At 36.0% G+C, this 16,806-nt stretch overlaps 1 protein-coding gene across 1 annotated transcript in view; it reads left to right on the forward strand.

Annotated features, from left to right (window-relative positions):
- Positions 1–15,217, forward strand: part of arhgef12a (Rho guanine nucleotide exchange factor (GEF) 12a) — a 52,716-nt gene extending 37,499 nt beyond the window's left edge. The window contains 19 exon segments of the mRNA XM_051862326.1: positions 10–145; positions 1,513–1,548; positions 1,919–2,061; positions 2,217–2,363; positions 2,446–2,531; positions 2,641–2,766; positions 4,972–5,086; positions 6,234–6,334; positions 6,751–6,828; positions 8,116–8,191; positions 8,271–8,438; positions 8,525–8,612; positions 8,706–8,783; positions 10,713–10,792; positions 10,880–11,065; positions 12,545–12,745; positions 12,927–13,144; positions 14,217–14,292; positions 14,403–15,217. Of these exon segments, the coding sequence (XP_051718286.1) occupies positions 10–145; positions 1,513–1,548; positions 1,919–2,061; positions 2,217–2,363; positions 2,446–2,531; positions 2,641–2,766; positions 4,972–5,086; positions 6,234–6,334; positions 6,751–6,828; positions 8,116–8,191; positions 8,271–8,438; positions 8,525–8,612; positions 8,706–8,783; positions 10,713–10,792; positions 10,880–11,065; positions 12,545–12,745; positions 12,927–13,144; positions 14,217–14,292; positions 14,403–14,413 (2,150 nt within the window). The 3' untranslated portion in view covers positions 14,414–15,217.
- The last annotated feature ends 1,589 nt before the right edge of the window (positions 15,218–16,806 follow it).

The raw sequence follows: 16,806 nt of genomic DNA on the forward strand, positions 1-16,806 counted from the left end.
TGTCCTCAGATATGAGCCCATCTGCAGTGGTTCCCCGGCTTAGTGATGGGGTGCAGTCTGGAGATGTGCTGGACAGCATCTACCCGCCCTGTGACTACATCCCATACAACATGGACCAGCTAGATGAAGACAGAGATGGAGACAGGTGCATACTTTAAAGCTCATGCTGCAAACAATATCTGGTTCTTTATTATTTCAGATTTATTTGTAACATAGTATCTCTACATGCAGTCGCATTTACCATTGCTCAGCAAAAGTCCAGCCATTTTTTGCATGAGGGCGAAAAAGTTCCTCAGATTTTGCTTGTTCACCAAACAATGCTTCATGGATCTCTACATTCTTGGACCTTTTTTTTTTTTTTGTCAGAAAAAATTTGCTGAAATGTTGCTAATGCTACTGCTTCTTTGATTCTAAAGCATGAGTAATTCAACTTCTGTTCTCAATGTGTTAAGGATGCATGATATATCACATTATATGCCAAATATCAGCAGGTTTTTTTTGTTTTTTGTTTTTGTTTTTATATCGGCTGATAGTGGAAAAGATCAGTTACGTATCCAATATTTTTATGTTTTAAACACATTTGCCACTAATCTCCTAAAGACGTCCTATTATTATTTTTTACATTTTCAACTTTCTTTAGTGTGTAATGTTGCAGTTTGATTTTGAAAAAGGTCTGCAAAGTTACAAAGCACAAAGGGAATAAAAAGGCACTCCATAGGGAATTATTCTCTATATCAGTAAACACTGTTTCTGAACTCCCTGAGATGCTTTAATTGTAGTCTTGAGTTTTCTTCCAGGCACGTACAGGTCACAGTATTCCTCATTTAAATATTTCCCACCCAAAGCATATGCAAAAAAAGGGGGCAAGGCCTGGCTGAGTTGCGTTAGTAGTGTGATGTAACTCACAGTTAGGGGCGTGACATCCAAAACACACTCAAAGCGTTTGACCAGTCACAACGCACTGGTCAAGCCGTCTAATCAGAGCATGTTGCGTTTTTCGAAAGGAGGGGCTTCAGAGAGACCGGAACTAAACCGAGTGTTACTGACAGACTGGGAATAGAGGTGCTGCAATAATGTAAAATATGTGAAAAATAGTGTTTGTTTATTTATTTATTTATTTATTTATTTTTTAACCTATTCTAGTAGACCCCAAAAACACAATCAAGACTTTGAAAAAGGGCATAATGGGTCCCTTTTAAATACTAATAATTTAATTAATAACACCGTTAAATATAATATTTATCAAATCTTAAAATGAAAATCAATTTTTCATGCTGTGCTGTGCATTATAATGTTGTGAAGCCTAAATTCACTTGTAGCATTTAAAAATGATTGCATTTAGTTTTTAGTGTTTTATTAATTTATTTTGACACAATATAGGATTTTAATATCAGTCATTTATTGGTTATTAGCCATGACATGACTTATATCATATCATATTGGCCAGGATTTTTATATCAGTGCTGTCACTTTTTGTCATTGAAGTGGGCATGTGTGTGTACTGTTTTCCAGACTCCTTGATGTGGGCACACCTAAACTCAGTAGAAGGTACTGGTCACTGGCTGCTGTCACCCACATCACTCTATACGCTATATCCTAACCAGAAGCAACACGATAAAGCGAATCATTCACTCATTTTCTCCACCGCCTGGTTTCTGTTTTGTGCTAGATTGTGAAATCTTGTTTGTCCAAACTGTATACCAACATAAATATATATTAAACATCAAATAGCTACTGATTGACTGAGGCTATACCACAACGCACAGTATTTTCAGTCCTCTTTCCGAACAAAACATTTTTCCCATAACTTATTCCATAACACCTGGTTAGAATACTTTTTGTGCACCAACTTCACATTCAGATACACACTGAGCTTAATGAGAGACTAAAAATCTATGTACGATCTCCTCCCTCCCAGGTTTGAGGAGCTGCAGAGTGAGGATGATCAGGGGAGTGATGTTTACTCTGATGTAGATCCTCCAAACTGGCAGCAGCTGGTCGGGCGTGATGTTTTAGCTGGCTTGACACCCCACGAGATCAAGAGACAAGAAGTCATTAATGGTAGGATCTTGTTCGTTTTTTACTACATGAATCAGGCAAGTGCACTATAGATCTGTAGGTCTAATATGCACAAAGTTTTCTGTTAGAGGTGGTGTTTTGGTACAGTAGTAGTTGTGGTGTTTAAGCATTTTGAAGTAACCCTCTGATGCTCTTAGAACTGTTCTACACGGAGCGAGCCCATGTACGCATGTTGAAGGTCCTAGACAGTGTCTTCTACCAGAAACTCACCCGAGAAAACATACTGCCCCCTGCTGACATCAAGAACATATTCACCAACCTGGAGGAAATCATCCAATTGCATAGTATGTTTTCTTCCAAAATACATTTTCTTCAGATAAATCGCCACACATGTCTCATCATGGCATCTGCTTTTTTAAATTTCAGTGAGGATAGCGGATCAAATGACAGCGATACGCAAGAAGAACGAGTCGTCAGTCATCGACCACATAGGAGATGAGTTGTTGTCTTGGGTAAGACATCATGTTTTGCTTGTATCCTGTGGCCATTGTAGTAGGTCTTCTCTGGGTGATAAGACTCTCAACAACCCACCCACAAATCCTCTGGCTTGCTGTTTTGTAGTTCAGTGGTGGAGAGGAGGAGAAGATCAAGCAAGCAGTGGGCACTTTCTGCAGTAACCAGCCCTTCGCCCTGGAGCTCATCAAATCCCGGCAGAAGAAGGACCAGCGTTTCACCTCCTTCATGCAGGTGGGTCAAGACTCCTTTCTCACCGCAGGGCCACAAGAGCTGTGAATTATGCAAATGTTTGGAGCATTCCAAGCATACATCAGTGTTGTTTTATAATATTCTAATATTTATTATAATTATTAGTTATTTATCTCATTAATATTATAATTATTAATTATAACATTTATTAACTAATTAATGTTAATATCAATTATGTAAAATATATAATATATATTATAACGTTAATTAAAACTTTTAGGAGGAATTGACAGCTATAAAAATTTTACAACAAATAGCAATTATTATTCTATGATATTAATAAATTAATGTTAATATTAATTATGTAATATTTTAATGTATAATATTTTATAATATTAATATGATAATTAATATGAATGCATTTACTGAAATTAGTAAAAATTTAATTTCACAACAAATGGCAGGTTCGCTCATTTTGATGCATTGTTACTGCAGGAGAGATGCTCTATCTAAATAAGTAATCTCTAAATTGTTAATAGTATCAGCTTTGCCTGGCAGCCAAACATCAGAGAAAATGGAGGACAAAAGACATTTTGTTTAATTGGAGCTGTATTTGTAGGATATACTGTAGGATTTGCTTATCTTGAAGATAAGAGTTTATTAACCTTAGGCAAATGTAGTTGTTCGGAGTGTTGAGAGCTTGTGTTTTTCTCTGCACTGTTTTTATCATTTGGCAGAAGTGGATGCAGGGAACACAGAGAGGAAGACTTGAGATTTAACAACCTTTCCACATACACTGCGTTTTCTGAAATCAACCGCACTTATCTCTCCATTGAGAAGACTAGTGTGTAAGCGCTAGAACATAAAGGTGTAATAAAAATGTCAAATCTGTTGTTATGCTCTTTGTGCTTTTGAGATGTATATTAGAGAAAAGACAGCTTTTTACATTTTTATTTCTCACCATATTTCTCATGGTGGAATACAGGACGAGTGAGCAAATAGTTCGCAATATGACCATTTTATTTATAATATGAGAAATTTTATTTCACGGTAGTAATTGTTATAAATATATAATATATATATAAAAAGAAATTTACAAACAACACGAAAAATCCAATAGAGATACAAATTGAATTGATTTGAATTGAAATTGATTTCCTGGGACTGTCCCGGGAAAAACGGGACGTATGGTCACCCTACACTGTCATGTTGTTCCAAATCCATTTGACTGACTTTCTATTGTGGAACAGAAAAAGAGATAGTTTAGAGAATGTTCACGCTGCTCTCTTTCATACAATGAAAATGAATGGTGACCAATGAGAGCAAAGGTGTAGGGGAATATTTTCAGTGAATAACGTCCGTTCCTCACACAAAAGCTATTGTATGACCTCAGCAGACACATGTATACCGCACTTCTATGTTGCTATTTTGTCTTGGTCACTATTCACTTTAATTTTCTGGAACAATCTTATTTTAGCATTATTTCTATACTATTATAGTATTTATTAATATTTTGAATTAGCTTTTTTTTTCAGTTTTAATTTAAAAATTAGTTTTAGTAATTTTGTAATGTTTTATTTGTATATTTCTATTTATTGCTGTATTAGTTTCAATAATTTTAGCACTTAAAATTACTTATTTCAGTTAGTTACAAATGCAACATTTCTAATTTTTGTTTAAATTCAAATTTTCCATCTTATATTTATGTTTTGTTATTTTTCAGCTTTATTTTAATTAAAACTATTATTAATAGCGTTAGTTGAATCTATTTTTAATTGCTTTAGTTACAAATAACGCTGGTTTGGAAAACAGCAGCGTGAACATCTTGCCTAACATCTCCTTTTTCCATCTACAGAAGAAAGTTAAGACAGGTTTAAAAAAAAAAAAATGAGATTGAATAAATGATGACAGTATATTCATTTTTTTATCCCTCTGATGGACGACATGTAGATGTTTGTGAGTGAGGAGAGAGTATATTTACACATTTCAGAGATGTTTTTTGTGCTTAACAAAAACATCAGTAATTCAAGTTCTGTACCTTGCTGACAGATAACAGTATTGTGACTTGAAGAGGATTACTTTTCTTACTTGAGTGAAGGGTAAAATCCACACTGAAGTGTATTATTCATGATGTTGGAGACTCTTGATAACAAGGAAATATGCATAAGATTAGGGAGGATTTTGTTGTGGATTTGCATGTACTGTTGTCCTCAATTTCTTGTTTGATTGTCTCTGCACCATTTGCAGGAGGCTGAAAGCAATCGCCTGTGTCGACGACTACAGCTAAAGGACATCATCCCTGCAGAGATGCAGAGGTTCACTAAGTACCCCCTACTGATGGACAACATTGCCAAGTACACAGGTATCCTCTTCCTTCATGCACCCACGTCTCCATTAGTTTCCACTAGTCTATTTGATATAAATTAAAGTTAAATGAACACTTATTTTACATGATACTTCATTGAAATTCACATAAATATTTTAAAACAAAACTAACAAAGCTGTTGGATCGATCAGCCTGGCTAGTATATCACTCGTCTTAATGGCTACGTTTGGTATTGACATTCATGTTTACTAGAGTGACTCCAGTTGTCCTGTGCACTTAACAGGTTTCTCGTTCTCAAACTCTTGTTTTCTTCATTTTCCATAATCTGTGAGACATTGTCGGTCCTAACAGTAGTGATTGACAGCAAAGAATTATTCATGACGCTTTCACCTCCTGCCATACTAGGTATGTCAGTGATGTGACAGAAAGCTAGCTGTCGACCGGATCAACCAAACCCACTCAGAATTCAGTTATGAGTCCTTAAAATTTTAAGGAAGTCACTTCCGTTATTAAATGCAGTTGACCATCTCTTTCAAAGCTCTGTATAAGACCTCAAGACGACTATTATTATCAACATTGATGATTATAAGAAATGCAGAAATCAGCATATTAGAATGACTTCTAAAGGATAATGTGACACTGATGACTGGAGTGAGATGCAACATACAAATTAATTATAAATATATATTTGCTGTAAGGAAGCAGAGATGTTTTTTGTTGTTAACAAAACTATATTACGATATGTTTTTTTTCCCTTACAGTACATTTTGTCATTTTCTAAGATCTTTTTATTTTCCATAAAATTTTCCACAGTCCCCATTACCCCCTTGCGGTCCCTACCATTAGTAAATTAGACCTATGCCAGCACTTAAATCCCTATTATTATTCCGAAATGTTCTGAAGGAGGAACTGCACACTTTCAAAGCGTCTCTCAGATTATTTGGCAGCCGTGTTAAATTGTGGCTCTCTTGGCATTGTCAGAGGAAGGCAATAAACGTAAAGTATAACTAGCTATTAAGGAGGAGGTGATTCTCCTTATATTCATCTGAGCTTGACAGTAGTCTTGGTGGTGGGCACTAGAGGAAATAGAGGGCACTTGGCTGGCCAGGATGTTCTTAAAGAGTTGATTAGTATCTTCTTGAAATATGTGTGCACGTACGTTATATATCTTCCTTACTGACAGATGAATCAGGAGAGAAAGACAAAGTGAGACGATCAGCCGAATGCTGTCGACAAATTCTCAACCACGTCAACCAGTCTGTGAAGGAGTCCGAGAATAAACAGGTAAGCAGTGCATCTCGATCGAGCTGCCACTCTCTCTCACTCAGCAGACAGCCCAAGGATGGCAGATTTTATAGCCTGAGGTCAGCTCAAAGGAAGGACTGGAAAACCGAAACTTAATGATTGTCAGTACTCATCTATAGGTTGAAAGCATCTTGAGTATTCTTACATCAGCCCTGAAACTGCTTTTAGAGTAGAGACGGGGATGATACAACCTTCTGTATACTGCTGGAGATTATTAAGGAAATTCATTAAAAAGAGACCAGCTTGGAAAATCTAATCTTTTCCCATGTCTACAGTGTATTTCTTAAAAGATTGCAGTTCTCAATGTTTTTTTGTTTAGTCTAAAATCGGTATCATAAAAGGTCGGCCAATGTTAATGGATTCTGCAGCATAAATATATTGTTTATGTCCCACAGAGACTGGAAGACTACCAGAGACGGCTGGACCTCTCTTCCCTCAAGCAGAGCGAGAACCCCATGATCTCAGAGTTTAAGGTTAGTACTAATCATACAAATTATTCTAGGATCTTTCCTGGAGAACTGTATTTGAGGAGGAGAGAATAGTGGGTTATTCCACCTGTTTTAGTTGTCATGTGGATCAGCATCAATCACATTCCATGTGAAATTCATTTTTACTAAAACAGCGTCTTGAGGAGCATTAAATCAAGTTGTGTATTAAAAGTATTTATTCAGGCAGACAAAAATGATTTTTCTTGGCATGTCTGATCCATTTAGTAGCAAAAAAAAAAAAAAAAAACCTCATGAAATTTTTTACAAATTCAATGCAAACAGTTTGACCATCAACTGTATGACTGTAACAATGTAATTTAAGTATTACTACTATTATAGTGTTTAATAATATTTTGAATTAGCATTTATTTTTGCATTTTTAGTTTGTTAAATTTTTAGTTTTAGTAATTTAATGTGCTTCTTTTTGTGCTTTTTGTTTCAGTTTTAGTAATTTTAGTACTTAAACTTGTTTTACTTAATCTAATATTTATATTTTTATTATTTATTCTATTATTCTAGCTTTATTTCAATTAACAAAAAACAATTTTAAATAGATTAAGGGCATGTTTACACGACAGCGATGTACTAAAAACGAAACCGTTTTTTTCTTTGCGTTTTTCGAGTATAGACGACGTTGTCAAAATGATCCCCGATCACACAGATCCACGAAAACTACTAAAAACACTGTATTATTTTTCCCAGACCGGTAGCTGGCGATCTCACTTTGTAAAGAAACACTACACACCTATAGACTGAACACATAATACGCATGCGCAAGATGTCACCGCTTTCACAAATTTGCGTTTTTGTAGTATTATTTTCAAAAACTTGCACTATGAAACCCATTTTAAAAAGTTTACATTTTCAGGCCCCCAAAACGCTGTTGTTGTGTAAATGAACTGGCAAAACACATAAAAAGTTTTCTGGTTTTAGTTGAAAACATGTTGTGTATAGACATGTCGGCCCCTTAGTTTACCAATAAAAAGTTTGCAATAAAAACACTGGACTGTAACAGCACACAAAAAGCGTTGCCATGTCTACAGCTGTCTAAATTTACCCATTAATGCTCTTATGTGGCATTCACTATGTAGTAACTAATCTAGATATGATGGACATTTACTACCCTGTCTGAAAATATGGATTCATTTTCATTATTTGCAAAATGTCAGTGTAAAAGAAAATCTAAATTGTGTGCTGTTTGAACAAAACTTGAGTCCTTTCTAGTAACAACTAGGATTTTAAGGATGCAAGTTGATATTTATTGTCACACAGAATCTGGATCTCACTAAAAGAAAGATGGTCCATGAGGGTCCTCTGTCCTGGAAGATTAACAAAGACAAAACTATTGGTAAGTCACTGCTCTCAAACTTCCCAAGAACTGGTTTCTGATGATTATATAATAACACTGGTGTCTGTTTTTATGTCAGAGCTATATACTTTACTCCTGGAAGACATCCTGGTGCTGATGCAGAAGCAGGACGAGCGTCTTATTCTCAGGTGTCACAGTAAGAACCTCGCAGGAACGGCTGACACGAAACACATATTCAGTCCCATCATCAAGCTCAGCACTGTGCTGGTGCGCTCAGTGGCGACAGGTGAGCGTCTGCCATCTCATTTGTCAAACCCTCTCCCCACGCATATTTGAAGAATGAATCCTTATAGGTTTCCTTTATTTCCCCAGATAACAGATCATTTTTTGTGATCTCCATGTCCAAAAATGGAGCTCAGATCTATGAGCTGATGGCCCAAACAGTGTCCGAGCAGAGAATGTAAGTTTTGGCCACTTCTCTCCTTCTGATGTTTCTGCAAGCCACGACTTTATCGTTTATAGAGACAAGTTTATTCTCTGTCTTTTATATCAGGTGGCAACGGCAGATCGCCCAGAGGGCAGAAGTTATGAACGCCAAACCACACAGCGTCATTCCTTTGCCTCAGCACGAGTGAGTCCCGCACTACTTACTACTGATCTCAGCTTAGTTAACATTACTAAAAGGTGTTTGTTCTTACTTACATTCACAACTCCTCTTCTGTGGCCTCATAGGATTGTAAAGTGTCCATTGGACTACTGGTTTTGTAGATAAACAATGATATCGTGGATCGTGATAGCCAGAGATATCGACAAAACCATCAGCTATCTGCAATATCAAGATGATTTAGCATTTAATAATAATAATTATAATAGCCCCTGCATAATTTCATAGCGCATAACCTCACAACTGACAGAATAATTATTTTATTATCCTGCGAGGATAATAAAAGATTAGATAATTTAGCTTACTCCTCAAAACATTTAGGTCTGTTATATAATGAATTATATAATTAAAACTATATAATAACAGTCTATAATAGGTCCAAACACTAATAATTAGTCATCAATGAAAATTAAGAGCAGCTTTATTTCAAACACTGACTTTCAAAAAGAACTTGTTTAACATGAAATACTTCTCATTTTTTCACGACGTTTGGGCCACGAGAAATATAGAAAATAAATTAAGACAAGTTCTATACCGTTATCTGTGGAACCTTGTTTCTGCCACAGAATAAAAAAATAAAAAGGTAATTGCGAGTTTATTTCTCACATTTCTGACTTTTTACATCTTGCAATTCTGACTTTTTTCTTAGAATTGCATGATATAAACTCACAATTGCGAGTTATAAAGTCAGAACTGTGTGACATAAACTCGCAGTTCTGACATTTTTCTCAAAATATTGAGATATAAACTCACAATTCAGACTTTTTTTCTCAGAATATTGAGGTATAAACTCACAATTGCTAGTTATAAATTTAGAATTGTGTGATAAACTCGCAATTGCAAGAAAATATCAGACTTGAGAGCTTTTTTTTTTTTTTTTTTTTCCTCCATCAGAATTGGACTTGAAAACTCGCAATTGAGAGTTGATATCTCACAGTTCTGAGAAAAGAAGTCAGAATTGCGGGATATAAACTCAAACTTGTGAGAAAAGTATCAGAATTGTGAGATATAACCTTGTGAGATGCTGAAAGCTCGGTCAGTGTTTACTTTTACTTTCTGTAGTGAATAATTGACTGGGGTTTGAGGGTTTGGGACTTCTTCGCCGGCATAACTCTCACACAAAGTTTGCACATTACTTGTGTGATATCCACTGGCTCACCTTCATGGTTTAAAACTGAAATATTTCTAATATTGCAACATGACATTTTTCTTTATCACCAAGTCCATCTTTGCTCATAAAATGGATGATTCAGTTTTTGTTGTTTCCCGTGATAATAAAAGTAAGTAAATAATGAAATAAATTCGTAAATAAACAAGTAAATTAATGATCAAATAAATGAACAGATATGCCTAAATAAAAAAACACTGACAATATTGTGTATTGGCGATCTCACAAGCTGACGAGTATCGGCCAACACTACATTGGATGCAGACTTTAAATTCTTGGCAGAATAATTAGGTCATCCTGATATTTTTTGTGTATGGTTTTATGGATACTATGAATTCGAGCATACTATTTTCATGGACTGTTTTAGCACTCCTACTATATAGTAGGGAAGTATGCAGCTCACTGACAGTTGTCACTTTGATAATAGTCTTTTGAGAAAACTTTCTTGGGTGCAAAACTGTTCATTATTGTGGAAATTACATCAATCACACCAATATTAAAATGGTTTATTATAATTCTTGATAATTCTTCATTGAGATTATAGATGTATAGATATAAATGGTTATATTATATAATGGAATTATGTAAATTAAGTTATGTTTGTAACATTTAAAGTCTGGGACTGGGACAAGATTAACAATGAAATCTATACATAAAAGGCATTTGAAAAGTAGTGAATATAAATGACAAAGGAATGTACCTTACATAACCGTTCAACTGTATTCTAGTGGCGACAGAGACGGTGTCGAGTTAAGCAAGTTCAGCAAAGGCTCTGAACGGATCTCCACAGGAAGCATCCAGTCCGCAGGTAGCTGTGCATGTACAAACGCTTCTCTGATTGTAAAAGTGTTGATTGCCACCATACTCAACTCGAGCCTTCATCATCTGTCCTCAGAGAAAGACGGTGAATTCTCGCCCTCGGCAGCCCTGCGGGACTGTGTCCCAGACTCCAACCCTGGGGAAGAGGACCAGGTCCCGAGAGCTGGCAGGGATGGCTCGTATCTGGACTCTGAACTCTTGAACGGCAGGGACGCAGACTCTCTATCCTCTTCATCTAAAGCAGATGAGGCCCTTAAAACCTGTAAGACTCTCTTTGAACTGCACTAACTTGCGTACATATCATGTTTTATCTTTGGTAACTTGAAATAACAAACAAAATAATTTACATTATAATAAATTGTGCTTGCCAAACATCTTAACAATGCCAGATACCATGAGTTAAGGCTACTGTGACTTTGTTTTGGCTGCTTCTCAGCATTGGGAGGCAGTTGTCTGTGTGCCTGCCAACTCAAGAAAATGACAATTCAGCCTCTATTGATTAAAACAACTCCAGAAAAGGCTTATTTATTTTCCAAGTGTCTTTTAATTGGTTTAGTATCTAACAATAAAAGATCTTCTGTACTTGTGCTTCCTAATGGGAATCACTTCTGCTGAAAACAACAAATATATGAACTCTGAACAGTTTTTTTCAGTGAAAAAAATAAATTCTTACAGCATATATTAACTTTTGTTAATGTTAGTTAATAAAAATGTTCATGTTTGTTCACAGTGCATTTACTTATGTTGACAGATACAACTTTTGATCTTAAAAATGTATTAGTAAATGTTGAGATTATCTAAGATTAATAAATGCTTTTTAAGTATTGTTCATGTTAAATAATGTAGTTAACTAATGTTAACAAATGAAACCTTATTGTAAAGTGTTACTAAAAAAAAAAACCTGAATTCTTTTGTCATCACATAGTCCCTGATAGTTCGTTGTGGCATATCTTATATATATATATATATACACACATATACATCCTCTAATATTTTCCAATAAAGCCATACTTAGATGTATATTGCTGTTTATTATGTTTTTTTTTGTTTTTTTTTTTAAGTTAAGGATAGTCCACTCCAAAATGTTGATAACCAAACAGTTTAGGTTCTCATTAACTTCTATTTTAAGGGATAGTTCACCCAAAAATAAAAAAAATCTGTCATCATTTACCTCATGTCATTTTAAACCTGTAAGACTGACTTTCTTCTGAGGAACACAAAGATATTTTGAAGAATTTTGGTAACCAAACGGTTTCGGTTCCCATTCACTTTCATTGTATTTTTTGTCCACAAAATAGAAGTTAATGGGAACCGAAACCGTTTGGTTACCAAAATTCTTCAAAATATCTTTGTGATCCTCAGAAGAAAGTCAGTCTTACAGGTTTAAAATGACATGAGGTAAATGATGACAGATTTTTCATTTTTGGGTGAACTTTCCCTTAAATTAGCATATTTATTATAATTCCTATTGTCACAGTTTGTTGCAGCACAGATTCAATTATATTTTTTTTCTGATTCAGTTAGATTCATGAACAAATCATTTTAGACATGTTTTGTGAAGAAGTTTAAAAAACTGATTTGTTAATGAATCAGACATTTCAGTTTCTTGTTAACATCAGTTATAAAAAGGCTCTCAAAATCACACTTGTCTTGTATGTTGTGTTAGTGTCTTCATTTCAGGTTGTTTTGTAGTAGTGTATCATTTATTTAAGGTCTGTGTACATGTGATCATGTTTTTCAGTGGCGGCGCTGAAGCAGGTGTTGGTGACTCAGCTGATGGCTCAGGATGAGGGCGAGCGATTGGGCCGATCGGCCGGCAGTCGTCTCCTCAGGACCACCTCTCTACGCACACCAGTGGAGCACAGCTCTGCTCGCACCCCTAGTCGAGCTCAGGACTACACTTCTGGAGATACGGGCTTCTACGAGTGCCCAGAAGACTACGGTGAGTGTTTGACCAAGAAACTTTGCCGTCTTGAGGAAATTCTGGCTTGTACGGAGAGTTATATACATGTACCAAGATCATCATTAAATGACAAAAAAAAAAAGAATGGTAAAACGGTGTGGTAGTGCACCTGCTCCGACATCCAGGTGACCCAGCTAATTGTAGTTGTGCTTTTCAGCAGCCTACCTGGTTCTGGAGGGGTACGGCGGCTCAGGCGAGAGCAGCACAGATGACGATATTCAGGTCGGGAGAAAGGAGCCAAGTTTGGCACACAGCTGTGCTGCCGACTCGGGCATCAGCCTAAAGTTCTCCTCGCCCTCCTCAGGCAGCACGTCTCGCCTCAGCAGACAGGTCCTCTCACATCTTCGCTGCCTGCAGGCCAACCTCAACCACCTCAAGGTCTGTCTGCGCTCAACCGTCTCTGAATTTTAAGGCTTCATCACATATCAAATATTCACATTATTGTTTTGCGATATAAAATGTGATCTTGATGATTTTAATGCACTTTTTAAGATCATTAAGTTTCTTCAAGTCTGGGTCATTAGACTAGTTTAGTGATCTTTGTCTTGCGACTTGCTAGTATGTGAGTGTATTTTTTGTGCTTTTATTTTTTTATAGTCAGTTCTTAAATGTTTTGATCCACCATTACCGCATTGCTGATTATTTTTGTCTAATAACCAATAAGAATTGATCTTAAATTATTTATTTTATTGTTATATATAAACAAAGTATATTTTTTTGTAATAATATACATTAAATGGTTAAACAATAATTAAAAATAAATATAAATAATAATCATTTCATTATTTTTGTTAAGTATTAATAGTAATTAACAGTAATATACAGTAATATATATATATATATATATATTTATGTATAATATATATATTATAAATACATAAAATAATGATTTTAAAATAATTTAAAAATGTAAAAAAAACTAATTTAAAGTGTGTGTGTGTGTGTGTATATATATATATATATAATATAAAATACAGTCAAACCAAACATTATTCAGATATTTTTGATATATTTTTACTAGTGGGTGCAGGACACTATAGTTCATATTTATGTAAGTGAGGATAGCAAAATAAAGTAAACTGTGACATATTATACCCAAAAATTCTTCATACAGTGGGCTACCAGTAAAACTGATAAAAATTTGGAACCAAAAATTATTCACTTTGACCTGACCATGTTTTGCTTAAGTGTTATCTGACATCATGAAGATTTTTTCTGACAGTTTAACTCTGAGATCTTTTCATATTTTATTACCATTTTTTTAAACTATAGTGAATAAACTGTAATAATGAATGAAATGTTCAAGGTGTCTGAATAAATTTTGGTTTGACTGTATAAATATAAATATATATATATATAATATTTTTTCCCTTTATTACCCAGCCCAGAGGGGACTTTACTGTGGTTGAGTCGTTAACAACTTAACTAACATCTTGGTAACGTTTTTCAGGAGATGGAAACAAAGTATTATAATCTACTTCGCCAAAGGCCTGTTGGGTCATCCACGGAAGGTGACGAGAGCAGAGGTACCGTCAACACATTGACTGCTAAACTTTTTTAAATCAAACCGTCACTGGCATTGCATTCCTGTTTCAGGATTATTCCATCATTCCTCTCTGTCTTTTTCCTCCCACAGATAAGAAATAGAGTGGCAGAAGTTCCCGGCTCCTGTGATGACGGGGGCATCGCTTCTATCCGTAACATGCTCCGCACAAGCCTGTCTTCCTCACTGCTGAACACCTCCATCCAAAAATGAGCGGAATATTCTAACAAGGCCTCTTGCTTCTGTCAGCACTCGTCAATTAGGGAAGACGGACTGTCTCCTCTCAGCCTTACCTGTCCCGAGTACATGTCCTCATTCCAGCGAACGTGGGCAGCCCAGTCCTCTCCTTCCCCTGCAGACTTAGCTAGAAAACTGAGAACTTTACCATATTGTACAAAGCTGTGTGTTTAAAATATATATGTAAGAAACACAAGTTGAGAAAGGATTTTTTTTTTTAAACTAATGTATTAAGGTTTTTTTTTCCTTTTTTAAATCCCAAGATGTATTTATTTTTCATTTTAGTGTTTTCCGTGTTTCTCGCATGCTTTTGGCTGTTGAAACTCTTAAGCCGTCTGTCGCTGTAGGCTTCAGTATGACTGAACAGGGCGAGTGCTTCAGAATTCAGACTCTTTTCTCCCCCCACAATTTTTTGTGTGGAAGCCCATGTCTGTGCAGTACATGAAGAGAAGTTTTTGCTCAAGGCCTCTCTGTTCCTTCAGCCAGCTGACATTCCTCCCAGAGCCCTGGACTCGTTCATTTGCCCCTGAGACCCTCCTGCTGAGATGAAGAGTGGATGGAGCTCAGGCTCTCCTGGTCTGCAACTACATTTTGATGACTGCAAAAATAGAAAATTAACATCAAAATGGAAAGTGATGCAAAACCAAGAAATAAAGGAATGACAAAACCTCTGTACTGATCAATTTGGCTTCATTTTTGGCATTTTGGATGAGTACAATGAGAACAGGTGCTGGAATGTTCACGACCCAGAACGGTAATTCTAGCAGCTTGTCAATCAAAACTACATAAGCATATTATTTGAAACTGAAAGCCCTGCACTCTTAAAAATAATAGTTCCAAAAGGGTTTTTTTGCAGCGATGCCATAGAGAAACCGTTTTGGGTTCTCCAAATAACCTTTCAGTGAACAGATCTTAAAAGAACCATTTTTCTTTTTAGGCAGTCACATTAGGGAAAGTAGGCAAAATTGTGTGGCCAAAAAAGCATCCTTTGTTCATTACCAGTAGTGTAGTGATGCATAAAATGCAGCTTACTCGAGTCCCATACAAACTAAGTAGCTTTCTGTTGGTCAACAAAATGAATTCATGTGTTTAAAGTTTAACGAACTTGAATCCAATGCGAAATGTGGGTGCCTCGGGCGAAATTCCAGATTGCATGGATTCCTATCAAAATGACTGTATTTCCTTAAAAAATTTGCTGAAAAACGGTAGGCCTAAATGTGTGAAGAATGTGACAGTGAAAGTGATGTGACGTGTGGCCAAGGATGGTATCCCATCTATATTTATAGACTTTGCCCATTATTTATAGTCTTTGCGCTCTGCATTTCACCCATCCAAGTGCACACACACACCCAGAGCAGTGGGCAGCCATTTTTGCTGCAGCACCTGGGGAGTGATTGGGGGTTAGCTGCTTTGCTCAAGGGCACCTCAGTTCTGGGTAATGAGAGCGGAAGAGAACTTTTTTTTTTCTACTGTAAAAAACCTTTAATGTCAAGTTTTTAATGGAATTATAGATCCCAGTAAAGAACCTTTACTAAAAATGTGTTTTCATTGACATTGATAACCTCAATGCTTACTCTGATGCAGTTAATCGCTGTTGTGATTGTCCTTTAACATGGGCAAGAAGTGCCCTGTTGAAAAAAAAACAGCATATGCTGGTTAGGTATGTTTTAAAGCATGGAAGCTGGTTTATGCTGGTCTTTAGCTGGTCATGAGCTGGTTTAAGCTGGTCAAGTGCTGGTCCTGAGCTGGAGCTAGTTGCTTAGGACCAGCACTTGACCAGCTTCACCCAAAAATGAAAATTCTGTCATTAATTACTTACCTTCATGTCGTTACACACCCGTAAGACATTCGTTCATCTTCGGAACACAAATTAAGATATTCTTGATAAAATCCGATGGCTCAGTAAGGCCCAACAAGACAGGGAGCTTTTTAGCATTAGTGCTACTAAATGGATAGCAAAGAATGTGAGCATAATTAATGCTCTAATTATGTGCTGCCACAGAGAATGATTGGAAATTTTGTTTGCTTTTTGAAGTGCAAGGCAAGCCTGTCTCATAAACCAGCTAAATGAGTTGTGTTTTCTGCCAAGCTTTATCGTTATTCCTCACCAAGAGTACATAAAATACAAACTAAATTGTACAGTCATCATTCACACTTACAACGTTTTATGATCAATACCAATTTGCTTCCGCTATGATTCTTTACTTGACACGCCGTGTGTAAATTATACAGACTTTCAGTGTGGAGAAACTTTAAAGGA

The sequence above is a fragment of the Ctenopharyngodon idella genome, chromosome 15 (genome assembly GCF_019924925.1).
Source record: "Ctenopharyngodon idella isolate HZGC_01 chromosome 15, HZGC01, whole genome shotgun sequence".
In the NCBI taxonomy this organism is placed as follows: Eukaryota; Metazoa; Chordata; class Actinopteri; order Cypriniformes; family Xenocyprididae; genus Ctenopharyngodon; species Ctenopharyngodon idella.